Consider the following 26,065-nt stretch of genomic DNA (forward strand, 5'->3'; position numbering starts at 1 on the left):
GAGAGAGCAGGGGTTGGGGGAACCTTTGCAAATGCACTTTTTTTTTATCTATCTTAACAACCACGATAGAGAATTAAATGGGATTCATTTCAGTGATGAAGGAATTAATGGCAGTAGGGAGAATCAGGTTCAGGTAGGAGACTTGAATCCAAAGAAGGGAATAAAGCCTTGAAATTCAAATGAAAAAAGAAATGAGTCTGTAAGCATAAAGGGAACCTATTTTACACCTGTAAGACTAACTGTATAACTAGAACCAAGTGATCCCTCTGGGAAGCAGGAATTGTGTTTTTAATTCACCTAAACAAATATGCAGCTGGAATCCAATTCCATCCACTTCAGTGACAACCAGGCTCTTCATCTGGACCGTTCCCATAACCTTTCCGCTGCCACATTCCCCCAGGAGTTTTCACCCTCCTTCTCATTGGCGCCAGGGTCTTCCTGAAAGGATTAGACCACACAGTGGAATATAACTAGTCTCTGCACTTAACTCCAGCCGCTTTTTCAGCTGAGGATCTCCAAGCGCTTTCCACAAAGGGCCAAATATCCATCTGCCCCACTTCACAGCGGGGGAAGTGACTTGCCAAGGAGAAGCGGCGTGGCTTCCCCCGCTGCATAGGCCGCTTGCAAGGGTGGAGCCAAACCCTGCTTGAAACTGGAGGAAGCTGAGCCAGGGGGCAAATCACAGCTCTCCTTGGCAGAAGCTTGGGGACTTGCCCCGTTGCTGGTCCTGAATTGCGGAACTGGGGCTAATCCAGAGGATAGATCAGACCAGATCAAGTGGCTGAACCAGGAGCAGAGCTGGGCCCTAGAAAGTGCTGAGTGGTGTTGAGTGCCCAAGTGGAGACCCCTAGTTGCTAAGAGGGCAGGTGCTCACCACTTTTTGAAACTCAGACTCCTTCCACCCACTAGTCACTGTTGAAAACCTCGGTCCCCTGCTCTCGCTACTAGACACACTGCCTCAGCTTGCAGGCAGCTGGAATCCACCCGTGTCCCTCACACACACACACCCCTCCAAACCACATGCAGCAACCCCCAGAAGGAGCACAAAGGATCATACAGTTCCCAGACACACCCTTCCGCATCAGCAGGAGTGTCCTGCTTTAGCCCTGTGAGATGGCTGCTGAACAGGGGAGAGGCAGTAAGAACATAAGAAGGGCCCTACTGGGTCAGACCAAGAGTCCATCTAACCCAGTGTCCCATCTTCCGACAGTGGCCAAGGCCAGGTGCCCCAGAGGGAATGAACAGAACAGGGCAACCATCAAGTGGTCCATCCCGTCATCCATTCCCAGCTTCTCTCAATCAGCTTCTTCCTGATTATTATTATGTACCCTTTTACCACATCATATGGCGAATAAACCCAACACACAGAGGGAGGGAAGTATCCCCAGCCCCACCCCTGCCTTAATGCCATCTGAAGGAGGCTGTTTGCGCCTGGTAGCAGGGGTATAGGGAAAGCACTTTGTAAGGCAGAGCAAACCCAATTAGGATGTTGCACCCTGACAACGAGTAGAACTGAGCCTTTGAGCAAGGAGTATTTAATCTTCTTTAGGAAAACTAAGCAGCGACTACCAATGGGATAGAAGTTAGTGTGATTCGGCTGAATCTCTCTAAAGCCAGCTGATGGGTTCAAAGACTGAGCAAGCCCAGTGTCCGCCTTATTAGTTTGATTTGTTTAATGAAAATACTTCGCTCATTCCATCGATGTTAGGCTTTGACAAGGTAATTGTTCAAGGGCGCGGCTTACATCCTATTAAGACCGCACTCCGGGCAAATTAAACCTGGCCCAATGGCAAGGCCGCTCCGAGGAGCCCTGTGGCATCCAGCCCGGAGCGTTGTGACACTTCGCCTTTTGTTCGGGATCCTGCCAGGGAGCGGAGCTGGACGGAGTTTGATTCGGGGGTTTGTGCCTTGCTGTCCCTTGAGAAAGTCCCTGGGAAAATAAATGAATTCCCATTACACACAAATTAGCAGCCTTCCTTGTGAGGCTGCAAGGACTGCATCACAGAGAGAGAGAGAGAGTGTGGGGACATGCAAGAAATTGCAAACCAGTTTGGGGTTTGTTTGTTTTTAAATGCAATCTTGGACGTCAAACTATTTCTCCCTTCCACCTTGGGGCTTGAAGAAAGCCCTGTTGTGGCCTGATGGCATGGGACGTCTTATTTTTTAAGCAATTAAGTGAAGAGCATCGCGAATAAACAGAGCCTTGTTTTCCCAAGAAAGGGGGGCTGGGGGGGGGGAGGCAGAGGACGCAGGCTCACAAACCGAGCATTAAAGACCAGCGCTGCTCTCTCCATACCAACTAGAGGGGTCGCATTCTGCTCCCATTGGAGCCCGGGAGTTCAGTGGCAGCAGGTTTTAAATGTTCGTAACCCGATTTTTTTTTCACTTTTCAGTCCATTCGCCTACATAAAAAGCACGGGCTAAACTAAAGGCAAGTCACCTGAACACAGAACTCCTCGAAGGGGGATCTTTCGGGCCAGGAAGCAGGGCCACATATGTCGATATTGTGATGATAAAGTGTGTTATAACTTAAGAGCCGATACAGACTAGAATAGAGTTACACACACACACACACACATATTAAGGTAATTAACCCTCACACCGAGCTTGATGTAAAGCCCATCGTCACCCCTGGGACATTTCAATACGCTTTGGATCAAGCCCTTTAGTTTCTGCAAGAAAATATTCATGTCAATTTCGTTTCACGTTTTTACACAAACAGTAAATCAGGTCTTTGTCATGTGTCGAGTCTGTGCCCTTTAGATCTTGTTTTTTATTTATTTGTTTGTTTGTTTTACTTTTCCCTGGGAACCAGCTCTTTCGTGGCATGTAGCTGGAGTACGCTTTTAAATAACAAACGACTTCTCCTTCCTCTTGTCTTCGATGCTCGCTGCAAATATCCCGTCTCTCTTCTTCCCGGGGGGGAAACGTTGCCAGAACGAGCGTGTGACTTTTTCTTAATGATTTTTTTGCAATGGTCATTCTCATACAACGGCAAAGCCCTTCCGAAATATTGGTTTTTTAAATCCCCGGTTTTCGAGGCGTATTGGTCACCTTTGAAAGAGAGTTGCATCGAATAATCGCTTTAAAATAACCTCATTACACCGAAATTTCAAGTGAAAAACCCTCACATGAGTAATCGTCGTGTACATTTCAGGAGAAGGGAGTAACTTTCCCTTAAATAATTCCTCCCCCGGCTTTTTTTTTAATTACATTTTAACAAAATAACGATCAAATTCTCCAGCTTTTAATATTTTCAAAAGCACGTATTAAAAGGCAAGTCTGATCTGAATGATCTTTTGAAGAGACGCTCTCTCCTTTCAATCCTCTCTTGGAGCAGTATCAAAATAGACGCTCACAGGCATGATCCTAATAAATAAAGAATAAGAATTTTTTTAAAAAGCCATCATTAATAGCCTGTCTCTAAAATGCACACTGACTAAGCGGGCGAGTGAGGTGGGCAGCTTTGCTTTTGGCAGCGCGTTCGTTGCCTAAGTGATTTTCCTGGGCAAGCTTAACCTATATGCCTTCCTCGAGTCGAGAATTTAATAAACAGACCTTGACAGGACGCATCACCATGTTAGCCAGCTCCTCCGCAATTTACATATGCCACCCCTCCTTTGAGTGGCTCTAAATTCCACCAGAAGCAAAAGGAAGATGAGCTGGGGAGTGGGGGGGGGAAGGTGGAGGGGGGAAAATAACACCCCTATTCCCTTATCCTTATGAGTTGTCTTTCAGTGCTGATTTACAAGCCATTTCTCCAAAGGGAGCAGTGATATATAGCATTTATCAACCAGAAACATACCTTAGGAAACCATGGAGATACGCAGAGAAGTGAGGAGTCCCTTTCAAGAAGAGAGGAATTCTGTCTTGTTTCTTTAAGCAGTTACTCGGGTCCTTTTCTTGATTGATGCTTGTTTTAATCTATTGCTTAGCGCTCCCAGGAGAGAAAAGAAGGGGGCTCTCCTTTGTGCACATGGGTAATGAAGCAAAGCATTGGGGGAAGGGGCAAAAAGGGTCCCCCCCTTTCTTAGCTCTCCGCTTGGGCGCTCAGGTAACAACCCCTCCTCTGCAGCCCCCAGATCTGCATGTGAAATTGCCATTTCACCCCTGCACACTCCTTAATTGTTGGAAAAATTATTTGTGAAATTGCTTTCCACCAGGAGAGCGGTGCACGCTTATTACACACACACACACCACCTTGCATTTCCAAGGCATGGAGTTCCCATGATGCTGACAACCTGCTTCCCCCGATAGACACCTACTGCCCCCCCCCCAACACACACACACACAATTTGAAAAATTAAGGGCTGCTTAAAATGCCAACACAAAAAAAGGCAGGTGCCATCTTTGCCTCGTTGGTTGTATGATAAATGCCCAGTTGACACTGGGCTCCTGCTCTGGGTTCGATGCAATCGGTAGAGCTGAAAGTTGGAAATCAAGTGTCCAAGGCCAACAATCTGGCCCTGAGAGGTGGGATCGGGGCTGCTGTTACCTCAGCCTGCTTGGCCATAATGCCTTCATCAAGCGAGACTACTCATTGTCTGTGGAGACGATTATTACAAAAAATACACTGGACAAAAGGAAGGGCGGGGGGCTCTGAAGTTTCTAGTGTCAAATCTTTTTCAATACTCCCTGCTCCTTTGGGCAGGGTAAGAAAAACAAATCCTACGTTTGCTCTGGGATTTTTATCCGAGAGAGGTGACCTTAGAGCAGCCGGGAAGGCAGGACACTTTTCAAATAATCGTGTGTCTACAGGACTATCGAGAGAGATTCTCTCTCAGGAGGTGTTCTAAGCAAGAGGGTTAATGGGGACAAGATTTCCGCGCCCCCCCCCCATTTCCTTAATCAGCTGGGGGGTGGGCGTTAAAAATCAGAGCCGTTCAATGTTCAACTTTATTTTTTTCCCAACCAAGTGAGGACAAGTTGACGCGAAAATAACGAATTGGAGCGACGCCGAAGGGATGCAGCGAAGATGGATCTTAAAGTCAGTTCAGACGGTTCCGTTGCATCCCTTCCCCCCTCCCCCCCCCCCCCCAGTCACTTTGCAGGGTGCTTCTCCGAAAAGTTTAGGAGCTGACAAGCGAAGGGGGAAAGAAGGGATGCGATGGAAAATATCTGAAGCGATGTGACTCTTTGGAAAGAAATTGACAGGATCCATTTTTTGTCTCTCCCTTCTTGAAACATAACGGTCTGGCACAAAACCAATGCCAATCAACTAACCCTTGGTCTCACTCTCATCACTTAGTTCAAGTTCTTTACTGTATCTGGGAACTGGTCATCTTTGGAAACACACACACACTCACAAGCTGCAACGGTTCAACTCCAAGCGACTTTTAACGGGAGGGATTTTCTTTCTGTGCCTTGCAAAGTGCCTGAGATCTACCAGGCCGGGGATGGGAGAAGTGGGAAGGATAGAAAAATTGAAGCGGAAGGGGGGAGGTCTCTTTGAATGGTTGGATTGCCGCTTTAGACTGTCAACCTCAAACGCCTCAGGCACGGAGAAATTTTGTAATGGGAGGACCGATTACTAGTTGCGGGGGGGGGGGGACTTTTCATTAGGCGGGGGCAGATGCTGATATGCCCTTGCCTTATTGGAAGAGAGATTGAGAACCACACATTTATCTAGCAGCATATTGATTATTATTAGAAAAGACAAAACGGGAGGGAAAAGTGATCAAAAACCTATATTATCTTGGGAATTTTTCCCTATTCTGGCTAGTTTTGCAACGGCAATATTCTTTTTCGTTGAGGGAGGGGGTCCGATTCAATGGGAGAGGGTTTGGGAGACCTGATTTTGGTCTCAACAACGTGTGTTTTTATGAAGAAAGAAAAACTGCACGTGTAGGTTTTTTTTAAAAAAAAAAAAAAGTTTTCCCTGATTTCCAGGAAAAGTCCTTTTACAGATGCAAACAAAAGAGTCCGCAAAGCCCTGGCGTCATGCCCTGCTGAGAAGGAGTTTTGTTCCCTTCAAGTCCCAAAGCAGCCACCTTCAAGGGAAACATTTGCTATTTGTTCAGACTGTCCTGGGTCAGCGGGACAGTCCCCCAGGGGGAAGCCACGGCTCCACCTCACGCTAGTGGATGGCACCTGGGGGGGAGCAATCACCTCTGTGGCAAACGCCCCCGTGCTCTCAGCACCACCTTCTAAAGTAGGGCCCGACCCTGCAAAATGTTTTCCCTGGAGGCAAGTCTCCCCCGGCAGGAGTTTTGTTTGCCAAAGAGCGGGAAGAAGAAAGAAGAGAGGGGAAAGGCACTCCGGAGTCAGGTTGTTTCGAACCTGCCTTTTGTCGGTTAGAAACACGAATGATGAGCCAGCCACACAGGGCAACTCGAGAAAGGGCCACGCGAAGGTCTGTGGGGCTGGGTTCATAGATCAAGGCGTGATCTTTGCCCGGATCCTTAGGAGAGTTTTTTACACAACTTCCCTTGGCCTTTTCCCACTCCACCTGGCTATTGACTTTGCTCTTTCCCGCATTTGACTCTTTGGTTACCCCTCGCCCCCAAAACAGATCCCCAGATTGATGCGGAGGGTCTCCTAAGACAAGAGAGAAACTTGTCTCCAGGTCTGGAGAGAAGCAGTCGGGACTTCCACGGGCCAGGCACTTGGGGGGATGAAAGAGGAGAAAGCCCCCATACAAACGTGAATAGGGTTTAAATCGCAGCGAAGGAAACTCGTAAAGAAGCACAGGGAAAGGAGTGATATCGTTTGGCTGCGAAGGCGCCAAGGATGGTTTATGTGTCCACATACAAAGCGGTTGGGTTGGGGTCTTGTAACTCTCCGGGTCATTTATTCCCACCAGGCACATTCGCACTGGATTCATCTCTCTGCTCCCCGCATTTGGGGGTGGGTGGGCGTGGGGGGAGGTTCATTTTCAACCTGCCGCGGGGAGAAGCTTGGTCAGCGGATTCAAACGAGTCGCAGAGAAAGAGAGAGATCCCCTAAAGCGAGCCAGCTGGAGAGATGCGGGCGCATGGAGGCTGGGGAGAAGGGTTGCTTGGGTGAAATGTTTACTGAGTCCTTAGTTGTGGCAAAACCTCCCCTGATGAGAGAGGATTGAGAGAGGAGTCAGCACTGGAGGAGAAAGGCGTCGCCCAAGGCAAGCCGGGCGCTCCGGGCTGCCCTTGCTGGGGTTAATGCTGGTAAGCGCTTAAAGATTCCTTCAGCTGAAGCCCCCGTGCCCTGGGAAGGGAACGTGTCTACCACGGGGAGATGCTTTCCCAAAGTTTTCTCCCCCCGTTTGTCCCCCCCGCCACAAAATCCCCAGCCTTCCCTGCAAACGAGGCCAAGCCAAGGAATGAATTACAAACCCCAACCCCTATATATGCCTGGGCGTTAAAGCTGCTTTCTGCTATTGGTCCCTCGGCCCCACAACAGTGCCCCTTCCCCGGTTCATGAATAAAAGAAAGACGCCGGAACCTATCACAGCTCGCCTGGGGCGCTCTCTCTGCCTACCCAATGCGCCAAAGTTAGGCGCTTTAACTTCCAAACCTTCCAGCTGACATAACGCCCCCCCCCTCCCATCACCCTCATCTCCTGAAAACAGCCATCCCCTAAGCGATCGCCAACTGCCACACACAGACACACACCCACACACACACACACCACAACAACAACAAAATAAAACAGAAGGGGGGGAAGCAGTCCCCCCAGAAGCCCAGCCCAGCCCTGAGACCGCTCGGGATGTGTCTGCTTCCCCCTCTAGTCGGTGTGTTACATTCCTGAAGAAGGAAAGCTCAGGCCAGCTGAGCCACACCACTAAAACTTTAAGAAGAATTTCTGGGCGGGGGGTGAGTCCCCCCCCCTTCCCCCTTTTCCCTGTCGGAGCAAAAGATTTCTCCGTCGTCTTTGCAGCCCGGGGCTGGGGAGGAGAGCCCTGCGCCTTAACGGAGGGAGAAGACACGCTTCTGCCTGCAGCGCGCGGGACTTCGCTTCGCTCAGCCCAGAAAAGGGGGTGGCCCGGCTTTGATTTGTGTGTCTGTTTGAAACCCAACCGCCCCAGACTGACTCCGGAATGGCAACTTTACCCGGGACAGTTCCCAGAATGATGCGCCCCGCGCCGGGACAGAACTACCCGCGCACTGGGTTTCCTTTGGAAGGTAGGTCTTGACCAATATGTCTCTTGTAAATGACTCGTTTCTAAACAGCCGATCACTGGGGGGGGGGGGGGGGTTGGGGGGACATCTCCCTCCCTGCCAGGGCCATAATGCAGCCTTAGCGCCCAGGGGGAAGGTAAACTTTCAACAGACGGAGTGATTCCCCAGCTAATTACCCTGTAACTTTCAACCCTCAGATAGTTTAGGGGGCAGATCTCAGTCGGTTGATTTTCTGCCACAGCCGTCAGTGATTTGCCCGGTAATTGACTTTAACTAGCGTGGTGGGTTTGATTCCCCCCGCCACACCCCCCCATGCTGGTTGTCGCTCCAGACCTCACGCCCCTAGACGGACACGATTCGGAGCTTCTCCCCCAAACTTTTTGTTTCGCTCCCGGGCTGCGTCGCTTCAACCTTTGGAAGCGGCTTCCCAAGCCTCGGAGACCGTAGCCACCCCTGGCACAAGGGTCCCTGCTAAGGACTAAATGGACCCGCTTGCAGCTGCCGCCGAATGTGTGGGGGCTTTTTAGCTCATGAGAGGCCCCTGGAGCTGTCAGATGCTGTGTCATCCCCCCCCCCCAGCTCGCAGCGCTGCTGCATTGAGTTCTCGATTTATTTGCCCCTGCATTGTGTGGGTGTCTGGGTGTGTGTTTGCACATTACCTTTATTATTAGTATTCCTTCTCACCCGCCTGCTGGCTGTTTAGCAGAGGCAAATTCAGAGTGGGACCCCTCTCCCCGCATGCATTAAACAAGAGAGTCTCAGGCAAGCCGTGATCAAGTGGCCAAACCGAAACCCGATGGAAACCCACGCAGGCTGCAAAACACACAAGCTGGGGGGATTTGCTCGAGTGCTTTTCTGTAGCAAATGAAGTAAAACAGACGGCCAGGGAAAGGATCAAAGGATTACAACAATATTTGCTCAACATGCCTGGGAATAATGAACAGAGAGCGGCCGGTGATTTTAGTACCTCTTGAATGTAAAATTGGCCACTCGAGTGTTATCTGTCGCTAATGATGTATCCAGCGAGTGTTGGCCGAGTGACTTCGAATTCGTAGTGCATGATTCTTATTAAATCGGGAGGCAATTTCGGGAATCGACTGTTCTTTGCAAAGAGAAACTCGGCCCCTCTTCCCCCCCCCCCCCCGTCACCTCTTCGCAAATTATGCAGCTGAGTTCTTCGGTGTTTTCGAGACTGTGAAATTGTATTAATCTGCAAGATATACATTGCCAGGTATTAAACCAATGGGGGAGGTCGGGATTAGAAAGCCTGCCGCCCCCAGGCCCCTGGAAGAAAATTCTGCAGACTCTGTATTAGGATGACAAAAGAACAGGAGGGCTTGTGGCACCTTAGAGGCTACCAAATTTATTTGAGCATAAGCTTTCGTGGGCGATAGCCCACTTCATCGGATGCATTAGGATGCTTGCTCAGTGCAAGGTGCGCTCTTGTTAATCGCTGCCACCGCAAAGAACCGACGTTTTGCTGGTCCAGTTTGCTGTTAAAATGTTAAGACGGTTCCCGTGGCACGGCTTCCTTGCCATTAACAAAAATATCCTTCCCCTTTCCCCCTGATAGACATAGAGCAAAGAAAGAACCGGAGGGTTTTGACGCGGTCATTTGAGCCGTGTGATTTCTTAAAAACATGCCCTTTTCCTGCGGTTTGGATCAGGCACTAAAAAAGCGCAAGGAAACTTTCGTTTTAAACACCTTTGTATTTCAAAGCCGGGTTCAAACTATGGGGACCATCAGCCATATAAGGTGTTAATACTTTGGTTGTTTTGGGGAGGAGAAAAATGATCTTCATTTATCGCTAGAAAAACGGGTCCTTATTTTCTTATGAAGACCTCGAGCTCGATAGGCGAATATTACTGCCGCTGTCGATTATCTCTCTGTAGAGAGGAAAATACAAATAGATACAGGTGGTAGATGGAAGTATATCGATGCAGATAGAAATACAGACACGGATCTAGAGAGAGAGCGAGAGAAAAGGTTTATAGAAAGAACTAGAGAGAGATCTACAGCCATCAAAACAAACACAGAGAAACAGAGAAACACGTGTAACTATAAATGAGAGAGGGGGATGCACAGAGAGGGAAGATACACGCATAGAGATGGTCTAGTTGTCACTGACCCGACGTTTCTCCTCTGCCCCCCCCCCCTCTGAATTCTAGTGTCGACTCCTCTGGGCCAGGGCCGAGTGAACCAGCTCGGCGGGGTGTTCATTAATGGCAGGCCCTTGCCAAACCATATCCGCCACAAGATAGTGGAGATGGCCCACCACGGCATCAGACCCTGCGTGATCTCCAGGCAGCTGCGAGTCTCCCATGGCTGCGTCTCCAAAATCCTTTGCAGGTATCAGGAGACCGGCTCCATCCGCCCCGGGGCGATCGGAGGGAGCAAACCCAGGGTGAGTGCAAAGCCAAGCAGAGGCTGCTCCAGTCAGGCGCTGGGGGCTTACAGCTCCGACCCTGCTGCTGTTGAAGCCAATGGGGAAATACCTCCCCCCCGCCATCCCATTGGCAATTCCCATCAACTCCGATTTCCAATGCAGCCTGGGCACTGAACTCCCACCCTTCCTCCCCCAAAAAATAATGCACCCACTCTCCCGACGGTGCCTTGGCCCCAAGCTGAAAGCAAGAAGCCAAGAGGCCCCGTCGCCCCCCACCCCTGTTAAAATGCATTGTTTGGATGAAACGTATATGCAGGCGCGCGCAGGGGAGGGAGGGGATGGGCGTCTAATAAAGCTGCAATTTGCAGAATCAACTGGGTAGAAAAGCGGTGCGGAGTTGAAGGCAATGAATAAATTAGAATGATTTTCCACATGCAACAAGTGGGGCACACTCAAGCATTTGCTTCGGTTCCCGGTGCCTCTCGGGGGGGAGCCCTTTTGCATTTGAAGGATAAATCGGGGTGTGGTGTGGATGTGAGTCTAGATCTCCCCGAAATATCTCCCCCCTTCCCATACTCGATTTCATACACACACCATAAATCTACCCTTGTCAATTTCAAGCGAAGAGCTTGGGACAAAGGAATCTTTGGCATCAAGTTGTTTCTTGGGAGGTGGGCGTATATAGGCAGATTTAATTCCCCCCCACCTTACTTGGAATTAAATATCTTTCTTGTTAGACCGGAATAGAGACCTCGATGGGAAATCTGAAAGCCTATGGTTCTTTTTTAAATTAAAAGTGATTTTTTTCTCTCTCCCACCCTCCTCTCCGTTCTCTGCACGTACTCCCCCGCTCCCCCCCACTGATCTCCATTGATCACAAAAGCAGGTTGCCACTCCCGACGTGGAAAAGAAAATCGAGGAGTACAAGAGAGAGAATCCAGGGATGTTTAGCTGGGAAATCCGAGATAGACTCCTGAAAGATGGGCACTGTGACAGGAGCACTGTTCCCTCAGGTGAGAAGGCAGCTTGGCAAGAAATACACAGAGAGAGAGAGAGAGAAAAAAACATCCAGATAGAAATAGATCTAGGGAAACGATTATCTGCAGCCACCACAGACTGACACCCAGCATATATCCAAAGGCTACAAAACGTCTTCTCAGGGGCTGCGTCCAAATAAAGGAGTTTCTGTCTCTTGGGCATGGCAATAAAGTGATGTTAAAAGAAAATCATCTCAAGATTCCCTAGAAAGGAACCTGAAAGTGCACATTTAAATTCTCTCTGCAAACAAACAAACAAAAATGGAATAAGGCAAACATTAAACCCATGGTGGAAAGGAGACCAAGTTTATGGCACTGGTGAGACTTTACCTGTTCCATCCCACAGCAAAGGAGCCAGAGACAGTCTAAAGGGGGTGAACACACAGCACCTACCAGCACCCTGGGGTTTTTCAATCGCCCCTGGGTGATTTTCTGAGTTGCTCAGGGAAGGAACAAATTTCTCCCCCCCGATGATGTCCAGAGGGTGGGGAGAGAATCTTTCAATTCAAGTTAAAATAAATAAGCAAAGGTTTGGGGGCACCATGGCTCTCCAGTCTCCGCAGGACAAACCCCCTCCCCACGCCCAAACTTCCCTCCTTGGAAGTACCTCAAGACCAAGAGTTTAAAGGAAACCAGCAGTGGGCCCGATTCTGAACCCCTGCTCCTACCCCCATCAATCTCCCATTCATGTCAGGGAGGGAAAGCAAAAGGGGAAAGGCCAACCCGTGCTCGGTTTTTCACAATTACAGACAAAACGAGAACGAGATGCCGTGTATGTATTTGTGTCCTCGAGGGGGGGAGCGTGGGTGGGATAAGTGGGTATTTCCGTGTGGGTACCTCTGGTTGTGTGTGTCTGTGATTTGCACGTGCGTGTGTGATAAGTGTGAATTTGTGTCTGTGTGATAAATGTGTGGGTGATAGAGGTAAGAGCATGTGGGTGTGTGAGACATACCTATTAGCGTGTGTGTAATTGCCTGCATGCATGTGATTGCACATTGGTGAGTGCTAAGTGTGTATTCGTGTTAACGAGGGTGTTGGTGTCAAAGCTTGTGACTTGAAGTGTGCACGTATGTGATCTGTGTGTTTGTGCAACGAGAGTGAGGGAAACGCGTGGGAATTAGTGCGTGTTGGTGTTTATTCCTGAGTGGGTGTTCAGCTTATGGTCGTGTGTAAATTGCTGAGTGTGTATTTACATTGCATGTGTCTATTTCGGAGTCTATGTGTGTGGATTTTTTTTCTATTATGAGTTTGTGTTCGCAAGTTTATGGCTGTGTGTGCATAGATCTGGGTTTGTGTGTGTGTGTAATTTGTGTTCCTGGCATGCGTTTGCCGACCCGCTGCATTCTTTTGCTTTTCTTGTTGCTCAACTTTGGAAGCGTTGGCGGGTTGTCTCGCTTCGACCCCTTTTCCAAAGCAGCTTATACTTGCCTTTTTGTCTTTGACTGTCTGAGGTTTAGTGAGTTCGATTAGCCGAGTGCTAAGAATCAAGTTCGGGAAGAAAGAGGAAGAGGAGGATTGCGACAAGAAGGAGGAAGACGGGGAGAAAAAAGCCAAGCACAGCATAGACGGCATTTTGGGCGACAAAGGTAACTCGACGGGCAGCCAGACCTGGGCCCGCCCGCCTGCAATAAGCGACACTTGCTTAATATTTGTCACTTGCCGAAACTCTGGTCCCTGATGGGTTTTGCCTGGACCCGATCTTGCTGTCACTGGAGGTCGGGGCAAAATTTGGTGAAGCAGGATCAGCAAATGTCTGCAAAACTTGCCTTTCTCCACCTCTTTCTAGTGATTAAGCGTTTCGTAAATCAACACCCATGTCAAAAGTTACCGGCCATATAATCAAATGCTTTAGAGGCCCTTTGAGACAAGGGCTGCCCCCTCCTTCTCCCACCTCCCTTTTTTTACTCCCATCACCCCAGATTTGTTTTAATAGATAGGACACAAGCTGTCCCCAGGGCCCTTTCTGAAAGATCTACGAGAAAAGCAGACAAATGGAGAGAAAGGCCTTGATGAAATTGTACATAGATGGGCCCTTGGAAAGGGGGGGGGTATTAATGGGGTACCTGTATCACATTCCGCCCCCTCTCCTAGCCATCTGAGATGCCGGAAAAAAGATGTTGGTATTTTCCTTGCAGTCACCGTGGATCAATTATTTATAGAGAAGGGAGGGAGGGGCTGGGGGGGGATCAGAGATTCCTAAATGAATTTGTTAGACAGATTTTTCTCCTGCTATCTAAGTGGTCCCCTGAAACTCTGGCTGACAGTTGAGCGATTTGGGCAATCAATATCAATTAGAGAGACTGGGATGTGTTCTGCTTTTGGGCACCAGCAAAGGCGCCGTTGCTAACCAGAGAGCGACCCGTCTGGGGGTGATGGTGCTCAGATGAGCAGTTGTAAGAAATCTTCCCTTGAAAAACAAAAGCGGCGGAGATGGAGGAAAGGCTTCTTAGCCCATTTGGGGCGTGGGGCGGGAAGGAGCGGAGCGCTTTGTTGAAATCTCCCATCTGCCATCTCCTCTCGCGGGTTTGGGTAAGGAGAACACCGGAGCAACCTGTAAACTTTGATAAACATCAGTTCTTGTGCCCAGGGAAATTGCAGGGGAGAAGGAAGATAAGTTTGCAGAAACAAAATGTTTGCAACGAAACCGTTTCTAGATTTTTGATTCCAAACCGTTCTGGGACACCCCCCCCCCCAAAAAAAATTGTCAATGCGAATCCATGAAACAAGCATGAGAAAGGCTATAAAATAAACAGCGTGAAATGGATGTTGGGTCAATAAAAAGTTTGAGAGAGGAATGTCGCATATACATTTCAATCTGTGAAAAGAACAGGAGGACTTGTGGCACCTTAGAGTCGAACACATTTACTTGAGCATCAGCTTTCGTGGGCTACAGCTCACTTCATCGGATGCATGCCGTGGAAAATACAGTGGGGAGATTTATATTCGTTCGTCTCTAAGGAGCCACAAGTCCTCCTTTTCTTTTTGCGGATACAGAGGAGCAGGGCTGCGACTCTGAAACATTTCAGTCCCTGTTTCTTTCCCACTCACATCGATCTTGATGGAAGGACGAGAGCTCGTTTTCACTGGAGAGAAAAGGGAAAGATCCGGTTTGGGGTTTTCCCATCAAGATATTTTCGGCTTCTAAATCAAAACTAGACGCTAACTCCCAGGGGTGGGGGGCCAGAAACCTGTGTATTTATTTGAAGGGAAATCAGCTCTTTTCTTGAGTTAGGGAGTCTCACCTGCTTTCTGAGAGGAAAGGAGTCCGTTTAGGAAAACCCTCGAAAGGATTTCGCTCATTTCTATGAAATGGGTAGAAAGCTGGGGAAAATGACAACTTCGGAAGGTTTCAGAGTCGCCGCCCTGTTAGTCTGTATCCGCAAAAAGAACAGGAGGCCTTGTGGCACCTTAGAGACTAACCAATTTATTTGAGCATCAGCTTTCGTGAGCTCCAGCTCACTTCACTTCGGAAGAGTTCTGGTTTCGGTTAGTCTTTTTTCAATCAGTTGGTTTCTGGTTTGGTTTGGTGTGAAGAGGTTGCGGTTTCTTCGGGCGATTTGCAGTACTATTAGTGACAGAATTTAGGGTCAGAGGGGAAAAAATAGTTATTTTCTGTCACAGAAGCCTCCAAAATGTGTGTGTTGGGGAGAGCTCACTCTCGCAATCTGTTTTCACCGGCTGCAGCGTTTCCCCCGCGCTCAGACAAGGCGAGTGACTTGGGACATCGAAGTCCCGGGATTTTGGTTTGAAAGGGGGAGGGCAGAATTGGGAAGAAAAAGCTGCCAAGTGTCACGATCAAACATTACTCTAAGTCTCAAATAAAGGTGCACAAAAGGGGGCGCTTGAAGGATCCGACCCTCCTGTTTCTTTCCTTTCCCCCAACCTTGAAGATGAACTTCATTTGCAAAGACCTTCCAGTCTATTGAAGCTTTATAAGCAAAAGATTCCTGGCCACAAAAGCAAACAGTTTAAAAAGAGAAAAAAAAAATCTAAGCTGCCTTAAAAAAATGGAGTAAAGGGGTGGGGGAAGCGTTGTCCATTCTCATTCAAAATTCTGCAAGGAGGAGAAAAAGTTTGGACAAAGGGCTAAGGAGGGGAAGAAAAGGAGATAAATTATTCAAAACTCCCTGCTGTTAGGTAGTTTTGTAATATTATAGGACCGTCTGTTGGGAAAAGGCGAGCCGTGGGACGCTGCAAAACGTTTCGTGTGATTTTGGAAGGAGCCAGTGCTCATTTGCAAATCGGTCCTATTGGGTCTCCGATTGTTTCCCCCCCTTGCGCTATTTTTTAAAAGATTTTAGTTTGAGCTTATTGCTTAAAAATAGATAAATAAACGAATCCGCCGGTGAGAAAGCTGCACAAATATTCCCCCCCCCCACGGCTCCCCACCTCCCCAGAAAATAAGAATAAAGCGGGAACGTAGCTGTCAGCGTCCTTGCCCCGTTACTAAGAGGTAAATTGATTTCCAGAAGCAAATACATGCACGTATGTGGTCCCCGATTTATGTAGGGGTGTGTGGGGGGGGGACCCAGTCCGTTTTCGATCAAGGGCGAATTGTGGAACATCTCGGGATTTTGAGGGAGCACGCGCGCAACACAGAAAGCCCCCCCCGCCCCAGCCGTCGGTGCCACGGCTGTCTCCTCGGCTCCTTGCAGAAGGACACCCCCAGGTCTTTTCGCCGCGGCGGCCCTGGCTCTGGAGAGCGGCTCGGGCTCCCCCAGATCTGCGAGCGAAACACAGCCGCCTCCCTTTGTCGGAGGCCGGGGTGCGTGCGCGGTGGGAGCCCTATGGGTTTGCAGCCGCGGATCGGTTGCATCTCACCCGCTGGCCCCAAGCGTTATCGCGGGGAGAGGCGAGCTGCTGTTGTTGGTTTGGGTTTTTTAATAAAAACCAAAACAAGATCTCACCGCAATCTTTTGTTGCAGTCCGAAGAAGTTTCCAATGGCCCCAATTAAAGTAACTAATAACACACTTCAGAGAGAGGGGGAGAGAGAGAGAGAGAGTCCCAGCTTGGCTCACTTTTAATCTTTAGAGATCTCACCTCTGCTTAACCAAAATGGCAACTTGGTTTGGTTTTTATTATTATTTTTTTTTTTTAACGACTGACAACCCCTGGGCACTCGGACCGGTAGTTTTCAAGCACAGCCACGAAAGGCTCTGGTCTTTATTTAAAAAAAAAATCGGGGGGAGGAAAAGGGAAAAGAAGCGACGGGGGGGGGGGCAGAGAACTTTGTTTGGGGGCTTTTTGCCCTCGTGGCAAATGCCTTTGCTCTGTTTGGGGGCTCTCCTCGCAGGGAGCCGGAGGAAGACAGCCCTCAATGCGCTCCCTTTTTAAGCGTTAAAGAAAGATTCCACCCTGCGCCTGTTTCTTTCTATCATCTGCTTGGCATTTAATAATGTTAAGACTTATTAGAGCTGGTAATGAAAACTGTGGCCGCTGAATAGGGAGCTGTGTTGGAGAGGGGTGTAATAGCTCCAAGGCATGCTAAGAAATGTATTTATCCCCAATCAGTGCTCACTCTCTGAGTTCCAAGCACAAACGTTAAGTTGAAGGGTTTTAAGGCAGATTAAATTGAGCCTTTATTTCTCTGCACTTTCATCTTTAAACGGCTCACTCCAGCTAGCCCTGGGCGTATATTCATGAGGCTTCATTTCTTCTTCTTCCTCCTCTTTTTTTTTTTTTTTAGCCTCGTTAAACCCGAGTTGTTATTATTTGTGGTGCTGGTGTTGCTATTGATTGTGGTTATTGGGGTGCATTAGGGAGCGCCACGTGGCGCTGCAAATTCGCACCCAAACCGGCCCCGCCGAACGCCGGTGATGCGAATCCTGCGGGCTGCGGCGAGGATGGGTGTGGACACAACCAACAGCTTAGGGCCCCGGGAAGATGCCTCGTGTTCAACGCAGAAGGGGAGGAGGGGGCAAGGCCTAGTGCAAACGAGCAAATGGTATTAATTGCAACCAGGCGCTGCGGACTGCTCCACAATCAATGAAAATAGGAGTGAAGGGGATAGGGGCTGGCTCGCTCAAGGAATGGATAAGTTTATTGTATGGGAAGATGATCTGTGTGCAGCCTTTACATAGGCAAGGCATGTAAAGAACCGACCAGGTGAAGATCAGTTCCTTATATGCCTTGCGTATATGGACACATCTTCCCCATACTGTAATCTGGTCCGTTTCACACACGCGCGCTTTATCTGCATCGTCTGCAACGGCAAAATGCATGTGTGATCAATGTTAAAAACCCTTAGCAACATATATATTGCTCAAAATTTACATATATAAAAACTAGGCTACTGTATGAGGGAAGGAGATCTGTGTGAAATATTTATTTTGCAGAATTAAACAGGCATAAGAAATTGACCAGGTTACAGTCAGAGCAGTATAGGGAAAGATGATTTCTCTGTGTGTGTGTGTTCACACAGAGAGAGAGAGATCCCGTGTGTTTGCGTATTTCCCCACACTGCAACCCCCTGGTCGATTTCTTGTAAGAGTGAGTGTGGCACAGGGTTTCACAAAGTGAGCAACACCCGCATTTTGCTGTGGGGTGCAAAAGATCCAGAAGCAACTATCTGGGTTACCGTATCAGTTTTGCTTCGGGGAGGTGTGGGAAGGGTGTGAAAAGAAGAAGGGCAGAAAACGGGAAGGGACCATGTGCAGGTGTGAACGGGAGCAAGGGACAGGGGGAGGCGGGGAAGGAAAGGTGTGGATATTTAGACACTTCCAGCTCAAGGTGGTAACAATTTAATTTGGCAGCAGCAATCGCTGCTAATGTGGTTTTCGGAGGCTTGCGACACTGAAGGAAGCTGTTTTGATTGTGTGTACAAGGACCTGCCAAATTTAATTAGGCTCCAGGGGAGTGAATGAATGAGGAGAAAGAGGGGACTCCTTCCCCCCTCGCCCCCACCCTCTTTCTCGGCAACATTTTTGTGCTGTCACACCTGGAAAGGGGGATTGTTTCCCTGGGTCGGAGTTGGGGAGGGGAGGGTCTCAGGCGGTTTATCAGCCAGCAATCTGCATTGATTTAAAACCAACAAGCGCCTTCTCTGTAAATGTATGTTGAGAAGGGAAAGGGAACAGACACTTCATCAAATCAAGGGATTACCTAAGGTTGGCAATCTAATCAAACAGAGACCAGGCGGGATTTGTGAGTGTTCGGAGTGAGATCAGCTCTAATAATGGGGGGCAGAAAAAAAGATAGGGTGGTGTCAGGCAATTCATTGGCTTTAGGCTCAGTTATTCTGTGCATATTTCAGAGAGGAGAGAGAGAGAGGGGAAAAAAACCAGGGAGCGAAAGGGGGGGGGGGGGCGAGGCTATGTGTGAGCACACACAGAGCTTACATGTCACAAAAAAAGCGGAGACAAATGAGGTACAACAATAAACACAGATAACAATTACAAAGGCAAACAGTGGCTTTTGGGAACAAGTAGCTGCAGAACCTGGTCTACATAAACAAAGTAGGCAAATGTTTGCAAGATAAACTCCTTCCTAAATCGAGTGTGACGGGAAGGAGAGAGGAGAGGAGGACAGATAAGGTAGGAGGGGGGATACACCAGTATAATCTAATACAAGACACTTTAACAAAAACAAATTTAAGACAAGGATGCCGGAGAGGGAAGGAGGGAGTTCACTTATTCAGCAGGAAGAGGAATAATATAAGGAAGATGTTTATAATCCAGCTGGGGGGGGGGGCATGGATTTAATTATACACCAGGACAAATATGAACCAGGTAGTTATGATCCCTGATTTGGGGTGGGGATAGGGGTTAGGATCAATGATAAACCAGGGAAAGGGAAGACAATAGAAGGAATAGGTATTTATAACCCACGGGTTTTTGTTTGGGGGAGGGGGGACATTCAATTATATGGCAGGAAGAATCGAAGGCAGATACGTCTGACCTAGGACTGTGGATGTGCATTGTTAGCAAGCCTCTGGACCCAAAAAAAATTTCCAGAAAGAGTTGAGGGCTGTGACGGGGTTTATTAGAGAGATCTATAGGGATCTATCTAAATGACAATGGCAAATAAGAGAGTGGAGGTGTCTGCAGTGTGGTTAAAGGAATTAGATATTTACCAGTTTGAAATAAGCCGGGTATAAAAAAAAAGAGAGAGAGAGAGAGAGGAAGAGAGACAGTGAAAAGATGAGACGGGAGAATACTTCAAACGAATTCATCATCTGGAGTGGTGCAGGGGAGATTTAGAGACAGTATTGGGAAGTTATTTAGATATTAATAACATATTTTCCTGAGGCGTCAGGAGTGCCTCCATACGCACTTTTTTCTCGCAGCTATTTGGCTGGGTGAAATATGGGAGACCCAAATGTTGGGAAGAGATAACACAATCAGCCTAGCCCTGGTCCTGTGACTGCATCATAGCATTAAACCCGGATTAACCTCCCCTCCCCCCCCCCAACCCCCAAGCTTTCCAAATTTTTCAGTGGAATTTACATGGCAGGATTTTAAAGCACATATAACACTTGCCTTAAAGCTGTAAGGTTACTTGAGCTGGGGGGGGGGCGAATCTTGCTGAAAAATATCTTTGTTACATATGAAATAAGCAAATAAGGGACCCTCTTGAGACCTGAACTTTTTCAGATATTATAGTCGGGCTCTTCTCCCTCGCTTAAAGAAAGAAAAAAGAAAGAAAGAAAGAAAGAAATTTCAATCAGTCGCTACATTTCTCTCCCCCCCCCCTTCCAGTGGGTTTTGCTTTGTCATTTTAATCTGAAATGCGCTATGATCTAGGCTCTCGATTGGCCGGGGTTGGGCGGGGGGATCAGGGCTCTCAGTGCTTCCTAATATTGTCTGATATTGACTAGGAGTGATATTGACTAGGAGACTTTAGCCTTCATTCTAGGTTGCCCTCCCCACTCTCGGAGAGAGGGGCGACCATTAAAAAGAAGAGAGAGTTTGTAACCCTGAATCCCAACCAAAGCTGACGCTCCAGGCCTTTCCCTGAAAGTTCAGCTACAAGGCTTGGGTGCATCAGGGAAGAGATCTTCAAGTCTGGGTGTCCCACATGCTTGGGATTTGCTGAGAGCGCTTGCTAAAATATCCAACCTGGCCAGAGGATGAGGGGAGGACAGGTGTCTTAGCTAAACTACGGGGGCGATCAGCGCACCCCGGGGGGTGGCGGGGGGGGGTATACACTGAGATCCGGTATGACACGGAAGCAGCTAGATTTTGTACGTATTTTTATTACGAATCATAACTGTCCCCTTTTGGTGGCTGCAAATAATCAACCGGTGCCTGCCTGCCTCGCCTGCCGCTTGTCTTTCGAGTTCTCTGGCTGCAAAGAATGTTTCCAGGGGAGCGGATGAATCTGCTTTTGGAGGGGTCACTTTTACGCTGTACTTTCTCTGATCCCCCCCCCAAGAAATCAGATGCCGGCTAATGACAGTTCATAGAGACCGCGTGTCTTCCTGGTGGGGGGAGGGAACCGAGAAGGAAACCCACTGAAGAAGGAAGATGAAAGTGCAATTGTTATGTTGGGAAGAGCTGGGAAATACCCTCTGCCTCTGAGGCCCGAGTTGTCAACGGGGAGAGGAGGCGGTTGCAGCTCGTGGGGGCAAGAGTGTGAAAGGGAAAGGAGGTGAGGGAAAGCAGAGGCAGGGTGAGGAAATTGAGGAGCTTACAGCCTTTGATCCTTGGCTGCTTTTCCTTATCAGAAACATTTGTGGTGACACCGGTACAAAGAAAGTTCATCATATTACAGACTGCTCGGGCTGCTTGCAGGAACCGCTGGCTGTTAATTAGCAGGCGCTCTGTCTTGTGGGACAGACTAGATCTGAGGCTACGTATTACTTGCTTGGGTGGCTCTGGGTCCTGTGATGAATTGCTGAGAAGGGCCATTTCGGTTTCTAGCCGCTGCAGGGTTGGTCAAAGAAGCCGAAGGAGCGGGTTTGGGGGGGTGGGTGAGAAGGAGAAGCCCCCTTAATGCTCATTCATAAAGTATAGGTATGGAGGGCAGGGTCTTTGCTCATTCATTATGGGGGGGGGGTGATTACAACATATGCTTAGAGAATTCCGGACCGTTCTTCTCGAGCCACTTAGACTTTGTGGTCCTGGCTTCTGTGACTCTTTTTCTTCGTGATTAAAAAGGGAAAGCGCTTTCCCAAAAAATAAATTCCCCAAACCTATAAAGTCTCTCCTACAACTAGGCGTTGTTTTTCCTTCCCTGGGAGATGGCACCCCGGGGGCAAGGGACACGTTTTAAATATAGTTCCCCTCCCCTCCTTCAACCAGAAATCACAGGACGCTGACTTTGCTGGCAGCATCTCCCACACCTGCTGCGGCGATGGTAGCTGGCTTTGAACGTCGAGCTAAACCTGCTATTATTTAAAAAAAAAAAAAAAAAAGAAAGACAGGGGGTTCCTTAAAAGAGAATCTCCCATGAACGAGTCATCGCCACAGTTCAGCTTCGGTTGCCCGTTCCCAAAGGAAGCCCAGGCCTCGAACCGTGCAAGGCCTTATCCACCACCCGGTGCCTAGACCCTGCCAGGGAAACGGAAAGGAAGCCCTAAATAATTCTTTGCCAGCGCGGTGCTGTGGCGGTTGTGGGAGCAACGTGTAGGAAGGGAAGAGCAAACGGTGTTTAGACACACACTCCTCTTTAAACCCGCTGTCCCTCTGCCCCGAGGCTCTCTGAACGCGAGAGGAAACCCTTCTGGATTTTCGCTCTCTTCTGCGTTGCTTTGCTGTTTCTAAAATTGGAAGGAAGCACTTTGCCTGACCCTGGGGTATAATAACGGAGGGCATGGCTCTTTTGCAAGGGTCCTTTCTCGGTTTAGGTACAGAAGCTGGGGGAGGAGGACGCTTTAGGAGTCGTTTAGCCTTCACTGGCTTCTTTGTCTGAAGACCCTAAAGATCGCAGATCAAAGTGACCTGGTCGCTTCTTTAAAAAGACAGAGATGGGGGAGGGGAGTCGAAAACTAGTTATGAAACGCCTCAGTGTTTGGAATCGGTTCTCCTGCTGATTCCCCCTAGGGGCTGGGCTACTTTGGAGTTGTGGGTGCTCGGGATTTCTGGAAACATAAAGCAGAAAAGCCTGGCTTGTGTAGCTGGGTTTATTTCTTTCCAGCATCAGCGAGGGAGGTTCTCTTCCGCAAATCAGCACGTTTGGAGTGGTTGTGGTTTTCTAACAGATTTGATTCCTCCTCCCCCTCCCCAACTCCCCTTTTCTAATTGTCATCATGACTAAGTGGTGGAAATGGGAAATGAGGTCCAATGTTTAATCATGCTAATAAATTCCGCTCCCAGACTCCTTCCTAAATTGTGTGTTGCCAGAACGCCTTTTAATCAGGCGTTTGTTTCAATCCCCTGGTACCTTCCCCTGAAAATGCTCCGCTCAAAAACTTTAGGGTTTTTATTATGATTTTACTTCGCTATTCTCCAGTGAACAGCTGGCAAAAGAACTAGAGGGAAAAATCTCCCCCCTGACCTATTGCAATTTACATTTTAGTCCAAATCTGGAGTGGGCGAAAAAAGTCGGAAGATGATTGCAATAATTTTGTTGGCTTCTATTATGGGGACGAATTGATTTGCATACTTATTGGGAATTAAAGGAGGAAGAGAAAAGTTGATTCGACAAGACTATTTAGGCTGTTTTTCAGAAACTTTCCAGCAACTGGGGGAGGGGGGGATGTTGGGGGATTGTAAAGACGTTCCTAAAATTGATCTAGAAAGGAGGCTACGAAAGTTGATTTTGAAATGTCGATTTAAAAAAAAATTATTTTAAGCAAACTTTTTGAAAGAAAAATACCTCACTTGTTTTCAGGGACCAAAGAGGGATCCGTGTACCTAGACTCTTCGTGATTTACTTTTCATGAAAGATCAACAAAATTGTGGGTAGAATGAGATGAAGGGGGAATCTTTTTTAGTGACCAAGGTCTTTTAAAAAGCGTGTGAAATATACAAAAGGCGGGTCGATTTCAAAAGATACTCCTGTTTAAACTCTAAGGAATTCTTTCCAACCCATTTGATTGCCAGGAAAGAGAGACCTGGGACGGGGGAGGAATGTAGGGGTGGAAGAATACCACACGACCTTTCTAGATTGTAAATCATCGATCCCAGCCGCAGATTCTCGAATGGGGCTGGAGTAGACGCAATGGCAGACAGTCGAAGCTGCCAATTAATAGACTAAAAATATATTGAGTGAAATGTGGGAATTTTTGGATTCACTATTTCTGTGCAGAAACTTCCACGCTTTCAAATGCGTTCAAATCCACCCCCCAGGCCGAGACATGATTATTGTTTGTTGCTAAAACGCAGCACATATTGCTATTTGAAGCCCTGTTCGGGGGGGGGGGGTTGCGAATATTTGGTTTGTATCTTGTTGCTTTTTCCTGGAGTTTCCCCCTTAATCTCGTTCCAGCCACCAACCCTCTCTTTTGCGTTCTGCTGAATATCCTCGCAGCGGGTAAGCAGCCATTTGTTTCCCTCAAACTCCGGCAAAGAGAGCAGAAAACTTTTTTAAAAATGTCTCTTTATATTAAAAAAAAAACAAACCCCCCCACCCTCTTCTCTTTGTTGGAAAGAGGGGGAAATAATCAGTCACTGCCTCGGAGAAATGGGGGAGAATGTCCAGGATTAAAACGAATCTGAAGAACCCGAAACTGATGTAGTCAAGTGATGTTTGGGGGGGAAACACACATTGTTAGAATCTCCATTCTCCTGAAGGGAAAGTGCTTAAAGATTAATCGTAGGTAGATAAACAATCTTCCTCATTGAGGCTTGGCAGCAGACCCTCCCCAAATCCGTGTCAAGGAGAAGTTTTCACAACCAGTATCGATAGTAAAGAAGAAAATAACTTCACTGAAGAGCACAGATCTGGATCAGTTCTGATTTCCATTGCAAAGAGTCAAGTTTCCCGGGTAGAGAGAAATCCCCCAGTCAAAACAGCTCGGCAGACTAATAACGCAGCAGGGCAAATATTTAAAATGTTTTTTTTTTAAAGAGGGGTTCAAATTGCCAGGGAAGGAAGGAAAGTGTAAATATCCTGGCTGCTTTAAAAAAAACAACCACCCCCAAAACACCCTTTAATCAGGAGCTCCTGCTCTTTTTCCTGCTGCTGTGACTTCATGACTTGCTCTCCTTAGTTTTTAAACTTTATACACGGCTGAATCTGATCCTTTTTAAAAAAAAAAAAAACTATTCCCCTCTCCTCCTATTATGGTATTTTTTTTCTCACTCTCTTTTCTCCCCTTAACCTCCTTTCCTTTCATTTGAAGTGAGCCTTGACAGCTTGCTACACTTTCTGAGTGCATCAATAGCCACTTTAGAAATACAAACAACTTTAAAGATAAAGTAACCAAACCAGAATGGGACTTTCAATGGGGGAATAGTTGTTGTCCTTTACCATGGAGTGTGCAGCCGTCTCTGCCTAATCCAGCTTTCATTTTCACCGACAAATGCCAAGAATCTATATCTGTCTCCCCACCCCTCAGGAGCCTGATTACACAACAAAAGGGCACCATTATCCTCAGAAGAAAACAGGGAGGGGACAAGGGGGCTCTGGGCTCTGAGGATGAGGGCATCTTCAAACTATTGACTTAGTGGATGAAGTCAAGAGCAAACACGCTGAGATCTAAAGGGGGAGGGAAGCGGTTTGAAGGTGGGGGGGGGAGGAAAGACAACCTAGTGCAGAAGCCAAGGAAAGTAGTCCAATGTGCTTGAAACCGATATGGGAGTAAATGTCGAGGTGGAAAGCAAAAATAAATTTGTATGCCCACATTTTCTTTTCCCTCCAGCCTATCCTGGAAAGTCCCGATTTTCTCATTCGCTTAGAAAATGCGATTGTGGCATCTCCCCTCTCCCCCTCGGATTCAGAATCCAACGGATCTCTATTTCTGTGAGTCTGTTTCAAAGGGATCCCCAGCCCTATCGCTCTGACCCCCAGTCTTGCCCACCCTCTTCGTGAAACCGACAAGGGAGTTAGCGGGAGGAGGAAGGACCAGACAGAGTCGCGCTCAGCTCTGAAGGAATATGTGTGTCCGCTGCTAACAGGGTGTCATCTTTTGGCCGAAATGTTCAAAAGTGGCTGGCGATTTTGGGGGTGCTCAACTTGAGACACGTCAAAGAAAGCTGATCGCTGAGTATCCTCCCCGTGCAAATCCGAGCTCTTTGGCGGTGTCTCATTGGACATCCAAAATTAGGTGGGTGGCAGGGGTGGAAAAGCATAGATTTCCCATGCTCCATCAGCACAGAGACAGAGAAGGAAGGGCTGGTTCTGACTTCAGTGACACCAGAGTAAATCCGCTGGCGTGAATCTGAGTTTACCCCTGTTTTGATGAGGTTAGGGTGTTGCCTGGGTGTCTTAGTTGGGTGAAAGTTTCCAGGAATTTCTTTCACCTTCTGCTCTGGGATTGGAAAAAAGGGAACAGTGGGGAATATGAGATGAACTAACCCTAACCTATCCCAGAATCATAGAATATCAGGCTTGGAAGGGACCTCAGGAGGTCATCTAGTCCCACCCCTGCTCAAAGCAGGACCAACCCCAACTAAATCAACTCATGCCCTCACAGGTCCAAGAGCTACAAGTGGAAAGGGC

General features: G+C 48.1%; 1 protein-coding gene across 2 annotated transcripts in view; it reads left to right on the plus strand.

The window, feature by feature from the left end:
• Nucleotides 1-8,014: 8,014 nt before the first annotated feature.
• Nucleotides 8,015-26,065, plus strand: part of PAX7 (paired box 7) — a 147,326-nt gene continuing 129,275 nt past the window's right edge. The window contains exons 1-4 of one of the 2 annotated variants that reach the window (XM_077837178.1): nucleotides 8,015-8,099; nucleotides 10,266-10,501; nucleotides 11,367-11,496; nucleotides 12,972-13,106. In XM_077837178.1, the coding sequence (XP_077693304.1) occupies nucleotides 8,015-8,099; nucleotides 10,266-10,501; nucleotides 11,367-11,496; nucleotides 12,972-13,106 (586 nt within the window). The remainder of the gene's footprint in view (nucleotides 8,100-10,265; nucleotides 10,502-11,366; nucleotides 11,497-12,971; nucleotides 13,107-26,065) is intronic. The other variant, XM_077837179.1, reaches the window with a different exon arrangement.

The sequence above is a fragment of the Eretmochelys imbricata genome, chromosome 18 (assembly GCF_965152235.1).
Source record: "Eretmochelys imbricata isolate rEreImb1 chromosome 18, rEreImb1.hap1, whole genome shotgun sequence".
Lineage (NCBI taxonomy): Eukaryota > Metazoa > Chordata > Testudines > Cheloniidae > Eretmochelys > Eretmochelys imbricata.